Source organism: Python bivittatus, unplaced genomic scaffold, assembly GCF_059951505.1.
Source record: "Python bivittatus isolate LINGU-HERP-01145 unplaced genomic scaffold, Pbiv_v1 ctg000610_np1212, whole genome shotgun sequence".
Taxonomy (NCBI): domain Eukaryota; kingdom Metazoa; phylum Chordata; class Lepidosauria; order Squamata; family Pythonidae; genus Python; species Python bivittatus.
In genome coordinates this window covers 18,532,797-18,558,303 of record NW_028277088.1, presented here as the reverse complement: position 1 = coordinate 18,558,303, position 25,507 = coordinate 18,532,797, and the positions used below count along the sequence as shown (strand labels likewise).

Sequence of the window (25,507 nt, the reverse complement as noted above, 5' to 3'; positions counted from 1 at the left end):
AAAACTGTAATGGGGCAGGTTTTAACTTAAAAGCATTGACGCATTACAGAAACGAGTGTAAAGGCATTACCTTAGGGCTTATTTAGCACATCCTTGCTGCTGGCGCTATAATCAATACAAGCAAATCATGTAGAAAGAACAAAAAGATCCCCCCACCTTTAAGATGCAATAAAAAGGCGGGTGCTCTATGGCTCTTCAAATCCCTGTAAATGTTTTGTCAAAGCTCTTGTCCACAGGCCAACAGGGACATTTGGACCTGCTTGTTGCCTGTTGAATATGACTGACAAGTGTTTTCTTTACCAGACAAAATATGCTTTTTTGTTCAGCACACTGGCCTACTAAGGGAGCTGGTATCTAACATCAGAAAATAAAAAATAAGGCAGTATATATATATATATATATATATATATATATATATATATACTGCACTCTTTTATGTTCAGCATGAGAGAATTTCAATCCAACTTCCAATTAATGTTAAATGTTCTTGATTTAAATTGATTATGCCTCTGATCCCATATGCATTATTTGAAAGCAAATTCCATAAAATAACTGATATCTAAGGAATTTACTATCTGAGAGATTACTCTGCCATCCATAATTTATTTATTCTGGATCAATCCTGCTTGATTATTCTTTACTACTTGGGCTTTGCAACTTAAACTTGCTGTCCTGATAGTTGCTTAGAAGTAAGGCACCAATATGTGAAATAACCTATTGACAATTAAATGCATTTAAGATCCAGTATCCAGGATATTGTGATCAGCCTGAATTTATTTGCAGTCATATGGGCATTTTCCCTGAAGAGTTCTCACCAAACTCACTGGGCACTTCTCCCAAGTAGTCATGGAAGCATTTCAATGGCTTATGAATCAGGTTGCCAACTAAATGCCCATAAAGTCCTATAATTCACATGTAAGAGACAAGCACATTTACAAACATGGATTTTAGTTGTAATAGAACCAGCCCAGTTAACATCAGATAAATGTCAAAGTATCCTGATAATGCAACCAATAGCATTATTAATCTGATTTTTTTATGAATAAAGGGAAGGGCTGCTTACAGAAAAGTCACTGGCGAAACCTCTCTACCCCTCCTCTCAAAATGTAATAAACCTATTAAAAGGCAAAACTTATAGTCCCAACTGTATGTAAGGGTACTGAGTTGCACTTTAAAAAAAAGGTCTATCTTACACTGCAGTAACTATTGTGGCTTTGGAAGTGGCAAGTTATAGATCTGATAACTAGTAGTAAAAGTACCAAAAAGCAAGTCCTACTGAATTCAGTGAGACTTATTTATAAGTGCCAGAGCACTGTTACTGAGCAAAGGCCCAGTTAAAGAGACTTGATGAGCAGGACAGCTTGAAGAGAAGCAACAGACCTCAAGCTGTACAAGCATCTTCAGAGTAAGCATATATAGGGCCTGGTTTTAGTTTAGTTGTGGATTCACAGATCCTTCTGAGTGATTTGTAAGGACTGGGGAAAGCTGTTGTAGCTCCCAATGCCAGGACTCGTCTCGTTCAGCTCAATATCTTGTGTCCTGCTGAAGACCCACTGCCGTGAGAAGGTTGATGGTGGTGATGGTGATAGTTTTTGACCAGCACACACAGCCCGCGCAGTTGTGTTGGAGGAGAGGGCAGAAGCACCGATTTTCCTGTAGGCAGCGCTAGTGCTGGGAGAAGATAAAAAGCAGGACCGGGGCGCGCCGGCAGGGCAGTGGCAGGATTTTCGCGGGCGCTCTTGAGGCTGGCCCTAATTGGAACCCCGGACCTTCGGCAGGGAGAGAGGCTGAGCTGCTGCTGGCGAACAGCCAAGCCCCATAATCCCAGCCCCTTCCCTCCTCAAAGCCCTTTGCGTTGTACTTGATGAGAGAGGTTGAGCGTGAGCAGGTGAAAGAATGAATTCGCGGGTGTCACTTACAAAATGAGAGTCAACTGAGGGGCCTGCTTGTGCAGGACTAAGCTGGCTGGCGGGAGGGCTTAGAAGCAGAAGCCGCGCCTCGGAGGGAAGCTCGGCGAGGCGGCGGCCGGGCCTAGCTGCGCCGGCCAGCGGGAACACGAGGGCTGGCCCACACCGAGGAAGCCACGAGGGGCGTCGAGAGCGCAGGGGGAGCGGGGGACGCCTGCTGGTCGTGGAGGACGGCGAGGGGGCCGCGGGCGGGACGGCGGATTTCCCAAGGCGGCGGCAGCAGTAGTAGTCGCCGCCGCCAGGCACCTCGGGGCTCATTCAGGCAGGAAGTGCCGCTGGAAAGATCGCGCCTAAGTTGCAGGCAGCCCGGGCGAGGCAGGGGAGTGGGTTGGGCCGTGCGAGGAGAGGAAGTGGAGCCGCCGAGCCTTTTCCTCCAGCCGCCCCATTGTTCGCAGGGAAGCCATCGCAGCTGCTGGCCGGCTTTGCGCTTTTAGCCCAAGGCTCGCCTTGTCCTGCCGCAGCTGCGAGGGGGCTGCACGAGCTGAAGCCGAGCTGAGCTTCCGCAGGCGCCCGGTTGGGGAAACGGCGCGAGTTTGCAACTTTCCCCCCTCCGCAGCTCGTGGGTTTTCAGCAAGCGACCTGGTAAATAAGTAGGAGGGACTCCCTCTCCCTCTCTCTGCGCCTTCTTTTATTTGGGGCTCCCTTTTACTGCTCTTCACCGAGGAAAGTTCCGTAAAGCTGTAGCTCACGTGGGATGGCGAAGGCGAAGAACGCGCCCGGCGAGCGCTCGACTGATACAAAGGGAAACATCTGTTCGGTGGTGAATTTTTAGAGCAAGACTTTCTGGCGGGGATGGGGGGTGGGGAGGGAGCGGCAGGAAATAACCTGAAAATAACTAAATGCTGAAATAATTAAACCTAACAAAGAAAGGGTTAAGAGAAGGGACGGGATCGGGGAAAAAAAAAGGGAGGGTTATTTTATAAATACGAGTAATCTCGGTTTATTTCGCTTTGCTTCCAGAAATAAAGTGAACGCTTTTACATAAAAGTCGATTAGTCTGTTCTGTTTGAAAGGAATTATTTTCGACAGAGGAACTTTGTTTTTAATGAACATCCTTTAGTTAATAGTGTAATTTGAAGCTGAGTTATGTGAACGAAAACAAAATAAGTTGAGTAAGAAAAAAGTCCAACAAGTGTCTTTCTTAAAAGGAAAGAAATTGGAGGGTTAAAGTTATTGAACTGAGGGGGTTGGGGGTGGCAGGCCTCATCTAGGCTGCCGTTAAAAACGTCGTTGAGACATGCTCTAGCTGCTGCTTACAGCAAACTATCTTCGAGACGAAAATAATGCTAGACACTTTATGCAACAAATTTTAAAGCACAGAAAAAAACGGTATATAGTTCTCAGGAGAAAAAACGTTTTTCTGAAATTCTGCAAGAAATCAACAGGGTTCTGTTATTACTGAATTGTGGGAAACTGAAAACATTTGCTACTTTTTCAGGATACAGTACAGAAATATCCCTTTGTCTTTCCTTTTTCTTTATAAATATTTAGTCTTCGGGATTTCAGATAGGAAATACAAATGCATATGACTCTGGGAAGCTTCATATCCTGAAAAGGTACTTGAGCGTTTAAAATTTAAATATTGAGACATCTACAAATAATTAAAGGAATTAATTTAAAACTCTGGATTATTTCCTCTCGATGACTCTAGATCTTTATTTACCAATATTCAGAATGAGTTTTGAAATATGCCTTTGAAGAAAATCCTTCAAATGAGTATATAATTTTTACAGACTTGTATAAATAAATAGGCTTAATAATTAAATGCATGTTATATTAAAGAAAATGTTTGAAATATAAAGCAAACTTTGTGGCTTTTTCCTGCATGTTTCTTCTCTTATGTTCAAAATAAGATTTTTCTCATTGTCTTGGCAAATGAGTCATTTAAAAGCAGGAGAAAGTAGCAATTTTTTTTTTAAAATCACATTCCAACTCTTAAGTGCCACAGTGAGACTGACAAAAAAGTGATCCAAGGTTTGTGTCCTTAATTCGCTGGGAATGCTAAGCCTCCCAAGATACTCCCCGCCCATGTGGTCATGTTAGCTTTTCTCTGGGTAGTAGGCAGTTTTAATGGTATAAAATTAGTATGTGGAAGCAACAACCCTGGTATACGTTTTAACAATTGTAAAATTGAGGTATAAAAATAAACATTGTGAGAAATTTAGCACGTTGCTAGAAAGATTGTTTTTTAATGGCAGCATGTATAATTCCATTCCGTTCATGAATACAGTTCAATTAATTGAAATACTAGATATGCTTTTGAGATTGGAAGATAGTAGCCCCTGTTGGTAGGAAAACTCTTAATTTGTTTGGGGCAAAATCATGTTTATTTAATCTGATTGATATTTACTACATGCTTGTTTCATATTGAAAACTCCTTTCATCTTTCATCAAAGTAATTTTATGCATTTAAAATTAATCTTAAAGAATTTATAAAGTCACTGTAATGATTGTGTAGAAGCTAAAATACATTTTTCAATAGAGTAAAAACATTTTAGAGAAAAGGGGGAAAGGGGAATATGGGACAACTTAAAAAAAAACCCTGCAAGACAAATATATGACTTTATACACAAGATATATGCAAATATCACAAAGGCAAGAGAGGGGAGGGAAGCTGAGAGAGATTGCTTTAAAAAGTACTTTATTGCAGGAGGAAAGGAACAATTTTTAATTTTTTTAGTGAACTATCAAGAAGATCTGTACTTCATGTTTAGGTTAACAAATTGTTTATTATTTCTAAAGATTAGCATAGCATTAATGAAATGTAATTTTAACATGTATTTTTAAATATAAAAATAAAATACCATGAAATTGTATTCTAGGATAGGATGTGATACATTATTCCTAAATTTAAAGCCTTAGACGCCTGCTGTAGGAAAGTTCATTCACATTGCTTTAAAGGAAAAGTTCTGCTATAATTTATTTACTTAGAAATTACATTTTAACATAAGGATTTTAATGCAAAAATAGAATCCTCTTTTCATAGATACATATAAAATGACAGGGCAGAATTAACAATTAAATACTAGAATTAATGTAATAGAAACAGTACTTGAGAACAACTATTTCATCCGCTGGTGCTGCTAGTTAAGTGGCATTTGCCAAAAGCCTCCTGAGGTGATAGTGCAATTTAAAACAATATAATGGATGCTTTAAAAACAATTTCGCAGTTAAATTAGTGCTTTTAAATGGTATAGTTTAAGGGATTTTAACAATGTCATAGTTCTAAATAAGTTTATACTTACTTTAATAGAATAGCCAGCTGACATGATTTTGTATATACAGATGTGTTAGATACATATGAAATTCAAGCTAGATCACTGAACTTCCTGTCAGATTTGGTATTCTCATTTATATTTTCTAGTATAACTTTACTCAGATTCAAAAGCACATGTACTTGGAATTAGGTTTAGCAAAATCAGATGGAAAGTAGTCTTCTAGCTTGAAGTACACTTGATAAAATCAGCATGGGGTATTTTTTTTTTAAATGGCAGAATGATATGTATCTTAAAACTTGAGATAATTAATGATTCCATGCCGGTATAGGTTTCTTTTAGTTTCAATACAGCAACATCTAAAACATATTAATGCACACTGGTCATAACACAAGTGTCACACATTGTGTAGACCAGCTATTATATTTTCATTTTCTAGGATTAAACAAAGCATCATTAACTTTTATTTCTATTAATACTATTTTCAAGTTCAGTAAACGTAAAGGAGGCAAAGAAAATGTAATATATTTATATAAACACTAACAGATCATCCATACCTTTTAAGCATGTTTTAACAAGCATTTTTGATGATATGTCTTGTGTAACATAGCTCTTGGTGTCCATGTAAAGAATAAGAATAGGTTTTTACACTGATTTAGTCTAAAGATCATGGTAAAAGTTGTTAAGGAGGGCCTTAATGCAAATATCTGTCCACACCTCCAAAAAAGAAACAGTCCTGATGCAAATTTTCTGTTTTTCTTCTCTTTAATCTTTCTCATTGTTTTTAGTACAAGGTGAAAAAGAAATGGTGTTTCAAGAAATCATTTTATATATTTGTTTTACTTCTAATATTAATGCACAATATGTACTAAGAAAATTGCTTCATATATTTGTGAGGAAGGTAAGTATGCAGTACAGGCTGTCTATTAATCAGGATGTGATGTTGATTCTATTTTAAGATAAGCCCCAAAGAAAGCAAAAATTAGCTAAATTAATCAGGATTTTAGTTAATGGTACTTGTTTTTTAAATATTAAAAAGGCAAATATTCCTTTAATTTTACTTCACTGAACTTAATGGTTTACTTTTCCTACTATTTAGTCACTTCCATTTGAAAATAAAAGTAAATGGAGATATTTAAGTTTTCAGTGATGTATACTTCTATGTATATAACATTATGCTGTTAAGGGCAGTCTTATGCATGTCTACTCAGAAGTAATATGGAATTCACTGAAACTTGAGGATTTGCATCGCAAGTTAACATTTGAAATGATAAAGTACAGAAAATATGCATATTTCATTTTAAGCCTTACATGTTTTAAATTTTGCTTTTCTATAGTTTAATTTTAAGAAAATGATTGCTTACAGATTTCAAAATATAAAATTGCAATACTTTTTCTAGTGTTAATATTCTTATGAGCAAATCAATATAAACTCTGAATTTTTAGAAGCGTTCCTCCATATTGTACTAGAATTTACAGCAACTGCATCCATAAAAACACAATCTAACACTTCCAACCCTAAAAATATAACTTCAAAGTAATTTCCATTGATTTCAGTCAATCTAGCTTCCAAGTACTGTGCTTAGGAGTGGGATGTAAAAGGTTTGCACATTCATATCATATGGATGTTAATGGCTTGCTCTGTGTACTACATTGTAATAAAGCCTTTCTCTTTTCTGTTTTGCATTTCAATGGTTCCCTCAAAATGTATTGTTTTACAAAACCACCAAGAGACTTACCTACATCTTGCCATCAAGTTTCCTGCAGTTATAAACTAGTGATCATGGTCAGTTTACTTTCATTCAGTCAGTAGAACTAAAATTAATAGCATCTTGTTTAAAATAATACTGTATTTTATTAATGATAATATGTTGTGTTTTGATTTATACCCAGTATTTTAACTGATTCTTAAATGTCCCTCTGATGTATATTAACAATGACATGTATTTGGAATACATAAAACAAAAAGCTTTAATTTTTTGCAGTGCTTGATATATATTCCAGTTAACAACATTATACATTTTGGTAAGGACTAGTTTTTAATTTAACTGATTGTATTTGCAAAAAAATGTGATTTGTGGCGTTTAAAGATCTATGAAACTTACTAATGTTTCCAATTTATTTACCAATTAGAAAAAAATGTGTAGGCTGATTTCCTAGAATGTTCCTTAGGTTCACTGATTACAGTATATTTTTATCTTGGCAATGTTCACTGTTCAGGAACAAAGATTGCTTTTCTTTTGTATTATTAATTCTGTAAATTCCCAGTCATCATTATCCCTGATGTTCACTCCCCTTTGTGCCTCAAATCCCAGATTCTTTAGGTCTCTTGTACATCTATCTATCCTTATTTTTTTCTGCAATTAGTCTTTGTAAATAGTCCCCTCCAGAAAAGAATGACTTGTTTAAGAACATTGTCCTGGTCACACTGGGGCTACTCTGTAGCAAAGTGATTGTTTTTGTGTTGATCTCAATTAAAAACCGTATAGTATATATGTGGATTTGTTGTGGAAAAGAAATACCAATAAAAGAGAAATCAGTTAATCTCAAAAGATGCCACAGCATTTAAGCTTACAGTCTCATTTGGACCACAATCTTGATGTTAAATAACAGATATCTTTCTAGAAATTAGGATTATGGAATTACTGTTCACATAAATAAAGGAGGTAATGCTATGTAGTATATATACTTCCTTGAAAATACTGTAGGACTTAATGTAGTAGGATTTACTTCTGAGTCAATATGCACAGGAGTAGACTGCATATGGAAACATTTAGATGTAAATGGATTTAATCCCCCAAAGTCATGGAATTGACAGTGCAATCCTATGCATAGTTTACCCAGAAATTTCTGTTAAATGGGTCTTACCTTGTAGTAAGTGTGCATAATGTGCTTGCTAACATGCAAGGATGTTAATAGGGCCCCAGCAATCTAATATTTTTAAAATGTTATTAAAATTGATGATTCTCAAAACATATTTCCGTGTATTTCTAATTTCTAAACGATTTTATTTGAAGGGCTATAAGACATTTTTTAAGGAATGCTGTATGGTTTTAAGTATCATTTTCCATTTACAGAATTTTCTTCCTGCTCTGTATGCTGAGGCGCATATATACAAAAGTGATTTATAAGGAAAGTATATATTACGTTGTAAAGTTTAAAACTAGACTTCTGCTATGCATTGTATGGGGGAATATTCAGATGACAAATTGCTATGTTAATCAGTATTCAGTAAAGCCTTCTGTAGGAAATGACACTCATTGCTCCTCTTTCCTTGTCTTTCCTCATGTATTTAGAAAAATTCACTTCAGATTTTCAAGGACAGCAAAACTTTAGCCAAAATATCCTACATGCAAAGTGCAGACTCTGATAATGGATGAATTTGGGGGAGGAGGGGAAGAGGCCTTCACATCTCTACTTTATACAGCAGCTTTTCAAAAACTTGCAATTTTATGTAATGTTGATTACTTTTGCAACTTGAAAAAGGGCAATCTAATACATTTACAGCAATACTGTAGGATAATACTTTATTTAATACTGTATCTAAAATACCAGTAAATAAGGCAGGTTTGGAAAAACAAAAATTGCCAAGTGATGCAGAAAATTGTCTTGCTTATCATTTAATGTGATAGTCAAATCAGTGGTATTTTTTGTTATTCCCTTCATCTTCTGCATAAAATTAGCAGCCTTGAAATAGCAGAGAAGCTAAAAGAAGTAACCTTGAAATAGCAGAGAAGTGAGAATGTTGTAAAGTTGCAGCAGTGTTATGCTACTGAGCACATTCTGATGTTCCATTAAATTCAATGGGACTTATTCCCAAATATGTATTTATAGCACTGCCATCCCACTGTAATCACTTCAGTCTTAAGAGTAGCTGCAATTCTTTCTTTTAGTCATAAGTGCTTAAAATAGAGGATTGAAAAACTGAAGATTTTTCTTTGCTGATTACTCTTAATCTCACATTGTCTGATTTTTTTTTAATATGAACAAATCAACTATTGATTAAAAATTGAGAAAGATGTCCTTTCAAATTACCTTAAATAGCAAGAAAAGTCAGGTTGTGTCTAACAGACTGAGGCAGATTAATTGGCTTTTCTCTTTTTTTTTTTTAGTACCAGTTTAAATGCATGTTGGTACGCTGTGATATAGTGAGGCCAGGGTGAAAGTAATAAATGTAATTGTGTCCTGTGAATTTAAGAAATATAAATGTATTAATTAAGCTGAAGGAAGTAAAGTGTCCAAGTCAAGCTGAGTTCTTGGTAATTTCATTGATGTATATCCAGGTAGTTTCCTTGGTGCAGAAAAAAATGGAATTGGGTAAATTCTGCACATGAAGCCAAAATACATTTAAGATGATTATGAATGGGAAAAAGACAAAAATCTTGCTGGAATTCCTTAATGTTGCATCCTTAGTCTGGGAAAGTGTGTCATGCAGACATGATTAAAATTAAGGGACACAATAGAAAGAGAAAGCTTATGCCACAATAAAATCAGTCATTGGACACTTGTTCTTCATAAAATAAATGCATTTAGAAATAAGAGGATTTAGAAATAAGCAGAATCTTGCAGATCTTGAGACCCTGGGAAAAAAGTGCCAGTCAATTCCCATTAAAGGTATCTGAAATTATGCCATTAAGGGAAATATTATTAGGTCAGTAAAGAACTAAGCCAGTGAGAACAATTAAGCCTATTTTGAACTTTTAAAGTGGGCTCCAGAATAAGAAATATGAGCCTGGCGTTTTGGGCACGGTGCGTGTGATGACAAAAATAGAAAGCTGCGGCTGGTCACCCCGCTAGGGCCAGTCTTAGATGATAGCAGCTGACCTAACCTTAGGTTTGGCTGCCCAAAGCGCTCTCCCCACTGCGAGGAGGCTGAAACACACGGGGGGGAAATGCAGCGCGGGTGTGACCGAGCAAAGGGCCAGGAATCCATCAGCTCCGTTGGCCCCAAGAATCACAACGGCCTAAGGGGGAAGTGAGATGAATGAAAACACACGCGCGCGCGCAACATTCCTCCCCCTCCCCCTCCCCGAGTCTCTCGGGAGCAGAGCGTGGTGTCATCTTTGTACGGCAGCCAAGAAACGTAAAAAAATGCTGCTTGTCCGGGCCTAGTCCCGCCACACAGCATGACTCCCTCAGACAAGAGGGAGGGCGACTCTGCATTCCTCCCTCCCTCCTCTCCCCTCCCCGCGCACGCTCCGAATGTGCATCCGTTGGAAACGGCAAAAAAGAGGGAGGCTCGCGGGCATCGCGCGCGCGACACAGGACTCGGAGGTCGCTCACGCTCTACTGGCGGCCCATGAGCCCTCGCGTGGAGGGAGGAAGGGCGGGGAGGAGAAGGAAAAGAAGACCGCGGAGAGAGGAGGCCTTTGGTCCTGCGGCCGCCGGCGCGTCGCGGGGCCTTCTCTGAGGAAGGTTTGCAGTGCGCCTGCGTGGAGCGGGCCTTGCTCTCTCGCTTTATTGCCTCGCTGCGTGCCCGCAGGACTCTTGCCGCGAGGGCGGCCCGTAACTTCAGCCCTGTTCCTGTTGCCTGAGCTGAAAGACTGACGGATAGTGGCCCGGCCGAGCCGGCGCACGGGAGGAACTTCAAGGAAGCTTCTTCATCGCTGTTCTCTTCTTGCCGCCGCCGCCGCCGCCAGCACCACTGCCGCTTCCAGCGGCCATGGGTCCGACATCCCTGTTATGGAGGCGGTACTGGCGGCGGCGGTGGCTGAGCGACTGAAAGCGGAGTGCTGTGGGGGAGAAGGCGGCGGAGGCCACGGGGGTCTCTCTGGCGGTGTGTGGTGTCGTGCTGACGGTGTTTTTAACCCTTAGATGGTCTCTAGCGAGCCGTTGTTGCTGCCTGTGTCACTGGAGGGCGAGTTCTCCAATAGCATGAAGGAGATGATCGGCGGCTGCTGCGTGTGCTCCGACGAGAGGGGCTGGGCCGAGAACCCGCTGGTTTACTGCGACGGGCATGGCTGCAATGTCGCAGTGCATCAAGGTGAGTGAGAGGGCCCGCCTCGGCCGTCCCCGCTCCGCCGGCCGTGCGCCTCTGAGAGGGCCGCCCGTCCGTGCCGGCGAGCTGCTCCCTGCGGCCTTCCCTTCCCCCTCCTCCTCCCTCGCGACCCCTCAGCCTAAACTTAGCCCCGGTTGCCCTTTCGGAGTACGTATGCCTAAGCGCGTCATTGCTCTCCCCGCCCGGCGGCAAAGATCAGGTGGCTTGTCCCTTCCCCGCTCGCAGAGCCAGTTGTTTTTTTTTTTTTTTAGAAAACAGCGGTAGGACGTGTGTTCTGCAACAGTTGGGAAAGGCTCGCTTTCCTTGTCTTCGGGAAGAGCACGAGTCAGTTGCGCGTGTCGTCCTAGGTCGCTACTTCCTCATCCCGCGTGTGCCTGCCCCTTCCTCCGCCCTCTGGCTAGAAGGCAGGGTAGGAGAGGGCCGGGTCGTTAGCAGAATAGTCCACGAATGCGGAGTTCGGCGTAGAGTCAAGACCGATGTTCGATTTTCGGCCACTCTCCTACATTGGAATCCCTCTTCCGCTTTGCACGCCGAGAGCAAGCTCGCTGCTTCTCCCACGCAGACTTTTACTAGTAAACTAGACGAGAAGCTTGGTAAAGTGTTTGTCCAAGGGAGAGTTAGCAATCATGTGACATCCTCCCCCCCATTTTCCCCTCCCTCTCTCCCACGCTTGCCAAAGTGTCATTTAGCTTGATCAGGTCGGCTGGATAGGAAGACTTCCTGTTTGTGGTAGGGGCTTGATGGAGGAAGGGAGGAAAAGGGGCGCTGTAGAATTACTTAGCCTTTGATGATAGATTTGTTTGGATTACTGGAGGGAGTGCAGTTGGCTGGTGCCCAGCTGTGTTGCTGTTTTGCTGACTATAATGAGCACAGTGTGCATCTGTTATCTTGGTGTTCTTGTTTCTTTTACTTCTGCAAGAAGTTGGGGTCACTTATAACTCAGTTTGTACATCACAGCACAAAAGGTATAAGGGATTTGGTTGCTTTAAAAACACTTGCTAGAACTTTTGACAGCATCCCTTTCTTACTGCAAACAAAATTATTAATATTTTTTAGTAATGTGCCTATGTATATAGACTCTTTTTTAGCAGGAATTGTTGCTAAATTGCAGTTATATAATTTAAAATTTATACATTTGATGCAATCTGTGGAGTCCTTGGTGTTCATTGAGCTTGGTTGTTTTCTTGCAGACTTTTCGTTACCCGACTAGGTAACATCTTCAGTGCTAGAAGGGAGCGGAGTTTGCTGTTTGCTCTCTGGGTACCAAGGAGAAAACAACACCCCCACCAACACTGACAAGGCAAGCTGCTGTATATAAACAGAGAGCAAACCCCATTCCCTTCTAGCGCTGAAGATGTTAACCTAGTTGGGTAACAAAACATCTACAAGAAAACAACCAAGCTCAGCGAACACCTGAATGAAAATCAGTTTAGGTTTATCCTAAAGTGTCTTGCTGGTGAATTTCTCAATATTGAATAATGTGAAAATAATGTATTGCATTTTTCATAAAAATCAATGTTTGATTCAGATGGTTAGGATTTGTGTTTTTCTCCTATAGAGACATTTATTTCAATGTATTTTCTTAATGTATTGATAGTGGTAAACTTGCAATATGCATCATATTTGAGGTGTAATCCAACCATGGGAACTAGGGAATAATTAAACTGAAAATGGAATGCGAATGATACAGCATGGTAAAGGTACTATTGTGAAAACAAAATTTCTTTTTACGTGCTTTAATCATTTTTGTACACTACAACAATATTTCATGCTGAAAAAAGTATACAGACTGATTCTATGGTTATCTTTTTCAAAATAAGTCCAATTAATTTAATTCCTCATAGGTTGTATCCTTAGAAAATAGCTGCAGATGTTTGCTCAGATGATTTTAAATATATGTTCCACAGTTTGGTCTCAAAAAGGTTCTCATGATTTACAGTAAGATTCTAGATTTTCCTAGTGGGAATTAAATCTAATTCATTGTAAATGTGAAGATGTATATTAGATTTTTTGAGAAAGTTCATCTTAAGAGTCTCTTAAGTCTCTTCCTGTACCAATCAGGAGTGAAGGATGAAGGGAATTTGGGCAAAGGGAACTTGGATGAAGGGAAGAATGACAGCATTGGGGAGAAGCTATCTTTCTTTCAGTACACTAACTTTCCATTGTAGGAAGATTAAAGGAGTTTGAAATGGAAGAAAGTTAATATAGAACTGCAGAAATGTTGTGGAATGACAGGTAAAGAAGGAAGCTCAGAACAATCTGCCTGAAGTATATATAGTATGGCTGTGGGCTGTCATTTGACATCTGTTGCTTGTAAGATGGCATCTGCAACCCCCACAATTACATTAAAATGTTTTTTAAATGTTCAAAAATTAGAATAGGCAGAATTTTCTCCCTCTATCAAACCTGATGATATTTTGCTTGAATTCTCAAGGATATTTTGTGACACACATTTTATATAATTTCAGGTAATTTTGATGGGCACTTTGACCATATGATGATCACCATGGCTTAGAAGCCTAGAGTTTGAAGGAGTTGCTTAGGCGGTTATCTCTACCCCCCCTATGCAGTACAGAATCCAAAATAAAGGAAAGGTAGCTGTCTAGTCTCTATTTGAGCACATCTAGTGAAAAGGAACCCATTACTTCTCTGGATAATTAGATCCATTATCAAACTGCCCTTACTGTTTGAATTGTTTTTAACATTCAGTAGAAATATGCCTTCCTGTAACTTGAATCTGTTATTCCATACCTTGTACTCTGGTATGAGAGAAACAAATCTTGATCTTTTTCTATGTAACATCTTTTTGGGTGTTTGAAGAATGCTATCATAGTGTCCCTCAGCTGGCTTTCTCAAGGCTGGACATACCAAACTCCTTCAGTCTCTCTTCATAAAACAGTTTCTGTTCTCCTGAACATTTTTGTTGCCCTTCTCTGGATCTGTTCCAATTTTTGTGAATCCTTAAAATGGTGTGCTCAGAACTGCACACATGCTATAAGTAGTCGGGAGCAGTTGCTGGTAAGCGCAAAAAACTGCACGCGCCTGAAAAGGGCGCGAAGCAATGGAAACCCTGCCTCCTGCGCTCGCCAGCTGGGCTCTGCTCTAGGAAGGAGGCACTGGCAAACCACTTCCGAAACACTTGCCTTGAAAACTGCAAAGGACTCGTCCAAGCAGTCACTGCAGAGTCGGTAACAACTGAGCGCAGATAAAAAAACAACAACAACAAAGCAAAATAGAGTGGAATGATTACTTCCTGTGATTTGGAAATTACATTTCCATTGATGCAGCCTAAAGTTGCATTATTCTTTTTTGCAACCATATCCCACTGCTGGCTTATATTCAGTTTGCAATTAGCTACTCTAACAAGTACTTTCTCACATGTATCAAGCCAGATATCCCCTATTCGATACCTGTGCACATAATCTTTTTTCTAAGTGAAGAAATTTGCTCAGAACTGTTAAATCTCATTATTTTGTGTTCAGTCAATTTCTCTAACTTATAAAGAATATTTATATTTTCTGTGTGGTGTCCAAGTGCTGTAGATACTGCTGTCCAGTTTGATAAGGAATCATTGATTGTTGAGTACAATTTTTGAGTCAGCTTTGTATCCACTTAATTGTATGCCATCCAGCCCATGCTTTTAGATTGGGGCAGCTATAACAAATCTGAATAATAATAATATAATGCTTAGGTTGCTCATCAACGTATCACATATTTTCTCAAATGGTTTGCTGAAGTCAAGATATATTATGTTCACAGCATTCCCACAATCTATTAAGGAAGTTGCCCGATCAAAAGATAAGATTTGTCTACATTTCTATATTTGTCTAGATTTCTGTATTTGGTTAACTTTTGATAATTACTATACAATTTTAAAGGTCCTTACAAAGCAATCTTTTTATGATCATTTCAAGAATTTTCCCAGACTGACTGGTCTGAAGTTTGCTAAATCTTCTTTTTCCTTCTTTTTGACAACAGGGACAGCATTTGCTGCCTTTCAGGCATTTGGCATTTTGTCAGTTCTGTAGGATTTCTCAGAAATAATAACTAAGGATTTTACTAGAACCTCAGCTAGTATCTTAAGTACTCTAGGAAGTTATTCCTAGCATCCTTCCCTAACTCATTTTATTCTGAACTTTTCTTTTCCTGACACTAATTCCATATTACAGTTCCTGGCTACTTGTCTGTATGCTTCCTTTGTAGCTTGGACCACTTACTAATTCTTGTATGTGTCCTTTTTTTATTTTCAAATATTCAGTAAGCATGAAATGGTTGTTGATTTCTGAAGTCAACAGCAGAGATACAAGCACTATAACTTTTATAAAAGCACATGTGCATACAGCCCAGATCATTGTCACATCTGATATTGTTTTATTATTGGTACTTACAAAAAGCCAACTTGCTTGATTTAACTGATTTTATTTTGGGATCAGTCTGCCTCCAAGACCATCAGTTTTCTTGTAGATAAAGAGAAGTGTAGCTAAAATGAAAAGTAATCCTCCCTGGTTATTTAAGTTGGAAAATGAAGACTCTTATAATACAAAATGTATGTAAAATTGTACAAGGTATGTAAAATTTATCTAGGAGTAAGTCCAGTTGAATTCACTCCAACTTCATTTTCAAATTAATATGCATACATTCTGATTCAAATGCACTTGTGATGCATTTTTATTATTTTATTTTATTATTGTGATAAAATAAACTGCTGTATTATCTATATAGCCTTGATGGTTTTACTCATGTCACAGTTATTTTGCTTTATGAGATAGTTGGATTTTATGCCATACAATAGTCCTGGAGCAGTTGTTCCATAATCTTCACAGTAGTGATTCCTATACTCAGTTATAACAGTGGCACATGAATTTCAGGGAGATTTATACATATGCAACATTTCAGTTTAAATCATATAAACCTAAAAATTTGGTGCATAACCAAGCCTAAAAGGAATAAGTAGAATTGGCAAATGTTACTTTCATGATGGACTGTGATAAAGTATACAGTGGGGCAAAAAAGTATTTAGTCAGCCCCCAATTGTGCAAGTTCTCCCACTTAAAAAGATGAGAGAGGCCTGTAATTTTCATCATAGGTATACCTCAACTATGAGAGACAAAATGGGGAGGGGGGGGGAAAATTCAGAAAATCACATTGTCTGATTTTTAAAGAATTTATTTGCAAATCATGGTGGAAAATAAGTATTTGGTCAATATCAAAAGTTCATCTCAATACTTTGTTATATATCCTTTGTTGGCAATGACAGAGGTCAAACGTTTTGTGTAAGTCTTCACAAGGTTTTCACACGCTGTTGCTGGTATTTTGGCCCATTCCTCCATGCAGATCTCCTCTAGAGCAGTGATGTTTTGGGGCTGTCGCTGGGCAACACGGACTTTCAACTCCCTCCAAAGGTTTTCCATGGGGTTGAGATCTGGAGACTGGCTAGGCCACTCCAGGACCTTGAAACGCTTCTTACGAAGCCACTCCTTCGTTGCCCGGGCTGTGTGTTTGGGATCATTGTCATGCTGAAAGACCCAGCCACGTTTCATCTTCAATGCCCTTGCTGATGGAAGGAGGTGTTCACTCAAAATCTCACGATACATGGCCCCATTCATTCTTTCCTTTACACGAATCAGTCATCCTGGTCCCTTTGCAGAAAAACAGCCCCAAAGCATGATGTTTCCACCCCCATGCTTCACAGTAGGTATGGTGTTCTTTGGATGCAACTCAGCATTCTCTCTCCTCCAAACACAACGAGTTGAGTTTAGACCAAAACGTTCTACTTTGGTTTCATCTGACCATATGACATTCTCCCAGTCCTCTTCTGGATCATCCAAATGCTCTCTAGCAAACTTCAGACGGGCCCAGACATGTACTGGCTTAAGCAGGGGGACACATCTGGCACTGCAGGATTTGAGTCCCTGGTGGCATAGTGTGTTACTGATGGTAGCCTTTGTTACTTTGGTCCCAGCTCTCTGCAGGTCATTCACTAGGTCCCCCCATGTGGGATTTTTGCTCACCGTTCTTGTGATCATTTTGACCCCACGGGGTGAGATCTTGCGTGGAGCCCCAGATCGAGGGAGATTATCAGTGGTCTTGTATGTCTTCCATTTTCTAATTATTGCTCCCACAGTTGATTTCTTCACACCAAGCTGCTTGCCTATTGCAGATTCAGTCTTCCCAGCCTGGTGCAGGTCTACAATTTTGTTTCTGGTGTCCTTCGACAGCTCTTTGATCTTGGCCATAGTGGAATTTGGAATGTGACTGTTTGAGGTTGTGGACAGGTGTCTTTTATACTGATAACAAGGTCAAACAGGTGCCATTACTACAGGTAACAAGTGGAGGACAGAGGAGCCTCTTAAAGAAGTAGTTACAGGTCTGTGAGAGCCAGACATCTTGCTTGTTTGTAGGTGACCAAATACTTATTTTCCACCATGATTTGCAAATAAATTCTTTAAAAATCAGACAATGTGATTTTCTGGATTTTTTTTCTCATTTTGTCTCTCATAGTTGAGGTATGCCTATGATGAAAATTACAGGCCTCTCTCATCTTTTTAAGTGGGAGAACTTGCACAATTGGTGGCTGACTAAATACTTTTTTGCCCCACTGTATGTGGGATAATCTGTTTACTAGTCCTAGGAATAGCATTCTGTGGTAGCACCAACATTGATTACAATAGTTTTATTATACACGCTTATTAATTTAAATTACTGTCAAAGTCTGAAGGCAGAGTGCTATAATATTGATGCAACTCTGGGCAGCTAGTTGCAAGGTTGAAAGACATGTAGGAATATAGATTTGTTAGATTTAATTTGATAATCTGTTGTACAGTGAGATTCTGGGATGAATATATACAGCAAGTTTTGAAGAATGATAAGCAAGACAGTTTATTAGAGGATCAGAAACTATTTTTAATTTAATGAAGGCAAAAAGCATAATAGTACTAGTAGACAATGATGTTGGTTATTGATGCAAAAGAAGAACTAAAGCCACAATTGAGAAAAGTCAATATCATACCTAACTTGAAGACTCAGGAACTAACAAATCTGTTTCTTCTTCCTCTGGTTTTTGTACCACATTGTTTGATGAAGAGCTTTGGGCAACTTGAAGAGTTGCCTGAATTGTTATATCATTGTTATTGATCCCAATTAGGATACTAACTAACTATGGATTTGATTTTTCTTATTGTAGACCCAAAGTCTATTTTTATTTTCTATGTGGGAACAATAAAGTGTATGTTGAAAGTCAGGAGAGTATGGTGGAGCTAAAAACACAGAAGTTTGAATGGGCAAATCAAAATTGAATTGATTAAGGATGCTTTGTCCCTAGGAAAATATTAGATTAGGGGTGGGGTTATGGATTAGGGTGCTAAGATAGGTCTATAAAAGAAAATAAGTCCTTTGTTAGGGGAAACCTCAATTTAGTAACTTGAGGTAAATTAGAGACAAGGTTTAGACTGCATCTTTAGAGTTTGTTACATGGTATCCATTAACATGCTCTATTAACAAAAGGACTGATCAAACTGATTTTTAAGGGCGAAAATGTTTCTCAAATTTGTCAAAATAATTACCATATAGTGACCCTTAACTGTTTGCAGTTTGTTATGAAAAATTGTTTTATACATGTTTTCCTTTTCAAGGTGAGAATGCTCTGTTGTATTATTGTAAATAGAATAATTGTAACATTTTAAGTAGAATTAACAGGATGTTTCTAAATATATTTAGTATCTATATATTACTTGCCTTACACAATGTCTATATATAAATAAATTACTTTGCAGGTAATTTAATTCAGTGGTATATTTTGGGTGTATGTCAATAATATATTTGTATATATTATATGCTGTTATTGATTATTTGTTTTTGTCCCCCAAACCAGCATGCTATGGAATTGTGCAAGTACCCACTGGACCTTGGTTTTGTAGAAAATGTGAATCTCAGGAAAGAGCAGCCAGAGTGGTAAGTCTGAATTAATATGTATAATTTACAGGCATATTTGTAATAATTTCTACTGGCTAGTATGCATTCATACTGAAAATGAATTCTATTTATCAGGGAATGACATTTTCTCTTATATCAGTCGATAATGGGAATAAACAAGTTTAAAAGAGTAAGAATCCTATTTTTATATTTTTGTCTGGATGTTTTAATTACTACTAGTTTTCATTTCACAATATAGAAAACCAGACAGCATCCATGTCTGCTCAAAGACTCAACAATACAATATTATATATTCCATGGCTATATCCCCCTTCCTCCCTCAGCACCCCATTGAGAGGGGGAAAAAATGACCTGGGAGCAAAAGTGCAACCGCCACTTTTTTTTTCTTTGAATCTCTGGCATAAATTGAAAAATAATCTAGATGCCAAAGTTTTCTATCAGCAGCTTGGAAACATGGGAGGTTGCTTTTTCAGCGTATTTTGTGGTTTCTGGTTTTTGCACCAAAACTAAATCTATTATGAGTATACTATGGAAATCTAAGAGAGGCAAATCTGGTTGTTTGTGTATACTCCTTGATTTCCTTATTTATAAAATGTATATCCTTTATTTTATTGCTGTAATTGACATGTGGGTACTTGGGAATAAAAATTCCAGCTCCAAAAGATAACTTTTGCAAGTATTGTCAGTGCATTTTGATGGTTTATTATTGGAAATGGTATAAAGAAGAACGCTTATTTGGGTTGAAAATATGCATGGAATCTTAAATTCCTAATTTCTTTTTTACCATTTTTTTTTTAAACAAGCAAAGATGATGCACTGTCATGGCAGATCAGGTTCTGCAACTTCCTTCAAAGTTATAGCACTGAATTATTGTTTGGAAAAAGCTAATTAAATTTTAAAGTTGCTTGCACTTGTACATCATGCTAAACAGTGACTTAGCATAGCATGTGCAAATGGAAACAAATCTCAACAGGTCTTCTGTTTGTAGACTTTCCTTTTCTTTAGTCTATTAATGAGAGAAATATTGTCTTTTTCTTTACCCAAATTGAGAGTTATGTTATCTAGAGTACCCAACTGTGGTTAACATTAACTGCAATTAAAGTCAATTTCAAACTGTCTTCTAAACTTCTTGGTTCATGTAACTGTTAGTTTAATGTAAACTATAGTTCTCAGGCAGCTTACATAGCTAAAAGCAGATGCAAAATTTGTAAGCTCCATCTCTTTGTTGCATACAAGGACAAAAGCTGAAACTTTCTATCTCTCTTAGGTCAAGGCTAGTGGAAGTTTATTTCTGTTCTACAGAATTTCGCCAATCTGATGCCACATACATGCATTGGTACTACAATTTCTAAATTAGAGAATTGCATTCTAGTGTGTTGGGATTATACTAAATTGGGAAAAGCTATTTTAGTGCATAATGTAAGATACAAATATAACAGGTTATATTATGCTACAGGATTTGCTTTCAATTTTCTAGATTTAAATCTGTGCACAAGGATAGAATAGAGCTCTTTCTTCATGATGTCTCTTTGTCTACCATATAGCAGTTTGATGGGCAGGTTTCTGTGGTATTCCCATTGTCTTATATAACTCTGTGGGAATACCTAGCCTATTACTGGCAATATATCAAGAGGTTGGCCAGACTTATTTTATTTACCATATTGATTTAGTAAGAAATAAGTGAGGATGTAATGAAGCATGAGAATTAGTTCTGTTGCAGTTGATCGCTGTTTTTATATTTGTTATGGTATTTGTATGGGTGGTTCAGTGTTGTGATTTTTCTAACTGTTTGAACTTTTGATGGATTTAGTATCTTGTATATCTAGGTGCAGTTTAGTGCATTCTTTTCTAGTGAGCCAGTTAGGGTCCTTTGATAAAATTAATTTTTTTAGGGTGTGTACATATGCGTGTATATATGGTATGGTATGGCAACATACCATACTGAATACTGCATACTGTTTTGCTTTGCTTTGGATGAATTATAGTAGCTTCTTACTGAAGAAACAGATGAAACAATAGGCTGGGTTCACACATCATGCTATGCTATGCTTTATTTTCACTGTGGGCAAGATTGATTGGAGTGTTAGAGTTCAGTTCCTGTTCCTTTGGGGACAGTCTGGTTGCGGTTAGCAATATGGACATTGAAAGAGAGCTGAAATGTGGATCTGTATGATCTATATGTGTGGTGGTGCTGAATACTGCATTCTTTATGGTTTCTGTGCTTCTCAAAAGCTCTTTGCTAAGAGAGAGATGAAACATTTATGGAAATGTAGATGGTTTACTAAATCAAGCAATTTACCGAGAAAGGACAGTAATAATGATTTGGAATGCATGTATGCCTCTCAATTTTTTTATGCATCACTCTTCTATTTTATATAGTTGGACATTTGGACAGCTGTTACAATAAGTACAGATTTTTGTGTGTGCCTTGGCTTTTATCCATGATTATAAAAAGAATTTTATTTAAATGTGGTATAATATCTATAGTTACTTCAGTCTATTTTGGTCATTTTTATAAAGCCATTGAAAGGATCCTCAACAGAAATTGTAGGATCAAGGTAACTATCTTTGTAGTGGTTTTTGTCCATTCCCATACTAATCCCTGTTTCACTTCATTTTCTAAGAATGAAGTGGAACTGTAAATGCAAATATACTTATACAGGTTAATTTTAGAACTTGAAATATTATTATATATAACAATAGATGTGCAGTTGAGCACTGGATTATTTTGCAAGGAGGAATGCTGAAGTAGTTCCATTGTGACCTTTGTTTTTGGACTGCCATTATTTTCATTTAGATAGTCTTTGGTCAAAAAGTGACTTGTAAATATGTTATAGTTTATTTTGCTTGTAGCTAGTCTCTGATTTAATATATATGTATAATTTACATGCTTTGATTTTAATTTTTGTTCCATATTTTTATTATTTGTATTATTGTTCATACACTTGTGCAGACCCCTGTTCAGATCCTTCTAGAGCTTATGGGTTGTTTGGTGGGAGGTCCACCCTATAAGTGTATCATTCAACAAGGTGTGGCTCCTGCCAAGACATTTAGTTGTTTTTAACCACCAAATATTAGCACATTTATGCTTGAGATTATTATCTTTCTGCTTTACATAAAATCTTCCTTTTTCATTTTTTTTCTTTAAAATTCTGTGAAATTGTCTTCAAAACTCCATAGAGATGTTCAGCAGGACAGCGTGTACCTCCCATTACAAGTCTTTGGCCTCATGGCTCTCAGGGGCTCATTTCACAAGACAAAAATCAGCAGACATTCCCCTTGGAGGGGTTTAAGTTGTGTCTTTTTTACCTGGAATGAAGGTCACAAAGTAGATGCTTGTCAGCATTGTTAGGTGTTTATTAACAGACTTATCACAATCATTTTTTTAGTTTGTGAGTCTTTCTTTGAACTTTCTAAGACAAGCATTAAGGGTAGTAGATTCCAAAGCTATTGTGGCCCCTTTGTTTTTTGTTATGCCTCCTACCATATCCCCAAAATTTCCTGGCCGCTTCCTTGTCTGAGAGATCTCCTGATCTCCACTGCCTGCAGAAGACCCTCAAGTCTGTATTGCACTATTGTTGGACCCAAGGAAATTCCTCTTTGAGATTCAAAACCTTCTAAGAGGCCTACCTTGCCCAATTCCAACCAGAGCAAAAAGAAAAACTGAACTAGACAAATCAGGGCTGTCTTAACCTCTGAGTCCCAAAGCCTGGGGGAACAACTAGGCCTTTAATGCCTTAATAAAGGCCAACAGGGTCCAGCTGTCTGGATCTCCCAGGGGAATGCTGTTTCATAGGGCAGGCACTGTGACAGATTACCTTTATCCAGATAGTTCTTTCCTTCCAAAGTCAGTCTTGACCTTCCACCTGAATCAGAACATTACATTGCCACATTTTGCCAGTCCCTGAAGTCATTGGAAATTTTTGGATGTCTACAACGTTCTCACTTTTTACTTGGAGTGGAAGATATTCTTTTGCTAGAACTAATGTTTATTCCTGGCCTTCCTATGTCCTTTAGAGGCCATGGTTTATCCCTTAACATTACTCCAAATGGAGGTGGCAACCATAATGCTTTGCTATGTGTTGGCAAAACAGCCATGCCTCCTCCTTACCTGTGCTCACTTTTCAAAACTGATGGCAGCATTGGCACCTTTCCTCTGTGGTAACTCCATACTGAACTTATGCTGGGTAGCCACATGGGCTCAGCCTTTGGACCTCTGCTCCCAGAGAGGTGCAATGTTTGGGGCCATTCTCTTCATACTTATTATAGCCAGGCTGTCTTCCAGGTAAGAAGTTGTTACTCATCTATGTGTGTGAATCTCACAGACCACAGTGAATAACTGATTGCTGATCTATAACAGGAGTTCTTGATTGGTTGTCTGTGAATTTATACAGCCCTCCATACTACACCACTAGGTGTCAGGTGACTGTTCTTCCTTGGTTCTGCTGCATCAGTTTTAGCAATTCAAGGGACTTAGTGGGAGCTGCAGCTTAAGAAATTTACAATTGAGACTCTGCACAGGGACATATTAAAGGAAATCAACCCTGACTGCTCATTGGAAGGATTGATAATGAAGCTCAAGCTCAGATACTTTGGTCACCTAATGCAAAGAGAGGACTCTTTGGAAAAGACCCTGATGCTGGGAAAGATTGAAGGCAAAAAGAGAAGGGGACGGCAGAGGATGAGATGGTTAGATAGCATCACTGAAGCAATGAGCATGAAACTGAGCAAACTCAGGGAGGCAGTGAAGGACAGGAAGGACTGGCGCGATATGGTTCATGAGGTCACGAAGAGTCGGACACGACTTAACAACTGAACAACAACAACAACAGGGACATAAGCCATGAGTGTGAAATCACAGAAGATCACTTAAAGAATTGTAATTACAGGATAGTAACCAGTTCTTAGCCACCTTAAGCACTGTCTCATGGAAAAATGGAATCCATATTTAATAATATATACTGTATGTGAAAAGACAAACTTGGTATGAGAATTCATTAGGAAAGGAATGGAAAATACAACTGAGTCCCATCTGTATGTGTATAAATCTATGGTGCGCCTGGACCTAGCAAAAAATTTACAGTTTAAGTAAATGTACAGTAATACCTCGGTTCACGAACACTTCTGTTCATGACCAATTCGGTTCGCGAACAGCAGCGTTCGCAAATTTTTGCTTCCGTTCGTGAACTCCGCGTCGGGTGACAAACATGACCCGCGGCCATCTTCCCTGCTCTGACACGTGGTCGTGGCTTCCTCTAGGCGAGATCGCGGTCGCAGACAGACACCTGCTGTGAAGTTTTTTGGGGTCGGCTCAAGTAAGGTTAGTGTTCTCTCTCTTCATACTGTACTTTGTTTCATATTTTTGTGGTTAAAAAAAAATACATATGGTTCAGAACAGATTAACCTTATTTACATTGAACCTTATGGGAAATTTGATTCGGTTCGCGACCAATTCGGTTTGCGACCAGAATCGTGGAACGAATTAAGTTTGTGAACCGAGGTACCTCTGTATGTATGTATGTATTTAATTTAAAATACACGTGGTCCTCATTTAGCAACCACAATTGGGACTGGCAACTTGGTTGCTAACTGAAGTGATCGCTAAGTGAACCTGTGACTGTATTCATGATCTTACTTCAGCTTTTCTTTGCTTTATAGACCCGTTTATAGAAAGTTGTAAATGTGAGGACTGGTCTCAAAGTTACTTTTTCATCATCATTGTAACTGTGAATGGTTGCCGTACGAGACAGTCACTAAATGAGGAAATACATTTGTATGACTGCCCATCTTAGAGCACAACTCTGGGTGGCTCACAACCATGATAAAACTACAAAAATTGTAACCGTAAGAATAAAAACCATAAAAACAGAAACTAAAAACCTGGTGTCTCAATCATCCTGCTAGAATGCCCTAACAACCACCCACAGGCTCCCCTCACTCTACCCCAGTGCATGTCAGAAAGAGCAAAATCAGTGAATTATGTAGCTCTTGAGCTAGAAGAAAAAATATGGGATTCCTTCACCGGAGGATCTGCACCAAGTGGAACTATGAGCCCTTGTATTTGGGGATAGGGTCGTAGTTCAGTGTAATCATACCTTGAACCAAAAGTAATTAGCATATTTTTAACAACACAATAATAAACTTTCTTAAAATGCACTTTATGGAGTTATCTCTACATTTTAAATTAGCAGGTATATCTGGTGTTTTGAAAGAGTGTCACAGAATGTTTTTTAATAACATGGGTGTGATTATTTAGGCTGGATGAAAATTAATTTTACTAAGATTCCACATACATGACAGAAATGAAAATGGAAGTTTAAAATACATGCCAATTTAATTCTTTGATTCTCATTCACAGCACTTCTAATCCAGCCCTTGCAAAGTCTTTCTCTTTC

General features: G+C 38.5%; 1 protein-coding gene across 6 annotated transcripts in view; it reads left to right on the top strand.

Annotated features, from left to right (window-relative positions):
• The first annotated feature begins 10,366 nt into the window (after positions 1 to 10,366).
• MLLT10 (MLLT10 histone lysine methyltransferase DOT1L cofactor) overlaps positions 10,367 to 25,507 on the top strand; it is a 127,190-nt gene continuing 112,049 nt past the window's right edge. Inside the window, exons 1-3 of one of the 6 annotated variants that reach the window (XM_088150390.1) lie at positions 10,367 to 10,597; positions 10,997 to 11,165; positions 19,051 to 19,130. In XM_088150390.1, coding sequence (XP_088006516.1) covers positions 10,385 to 10,597; positions 10,997 to 11,165; positions 19,051 to 19,130 — 462 coding nt within the window. In that variant the 5' untranslated portion in view covers positions 10,367 to 10,384. Of the gene's footprint in view, positions 10,598 to 10,996; positions 11,166 to 19,050; positions 19,131 to 24,371; positions 24,433 to 25,507 lie in introns of those variants that run through there. The other 5 variants (XM_088150388.1, XM_088150387.1, XM_088150389.1 and 2 more) reach the window with 5 other exon arrangements.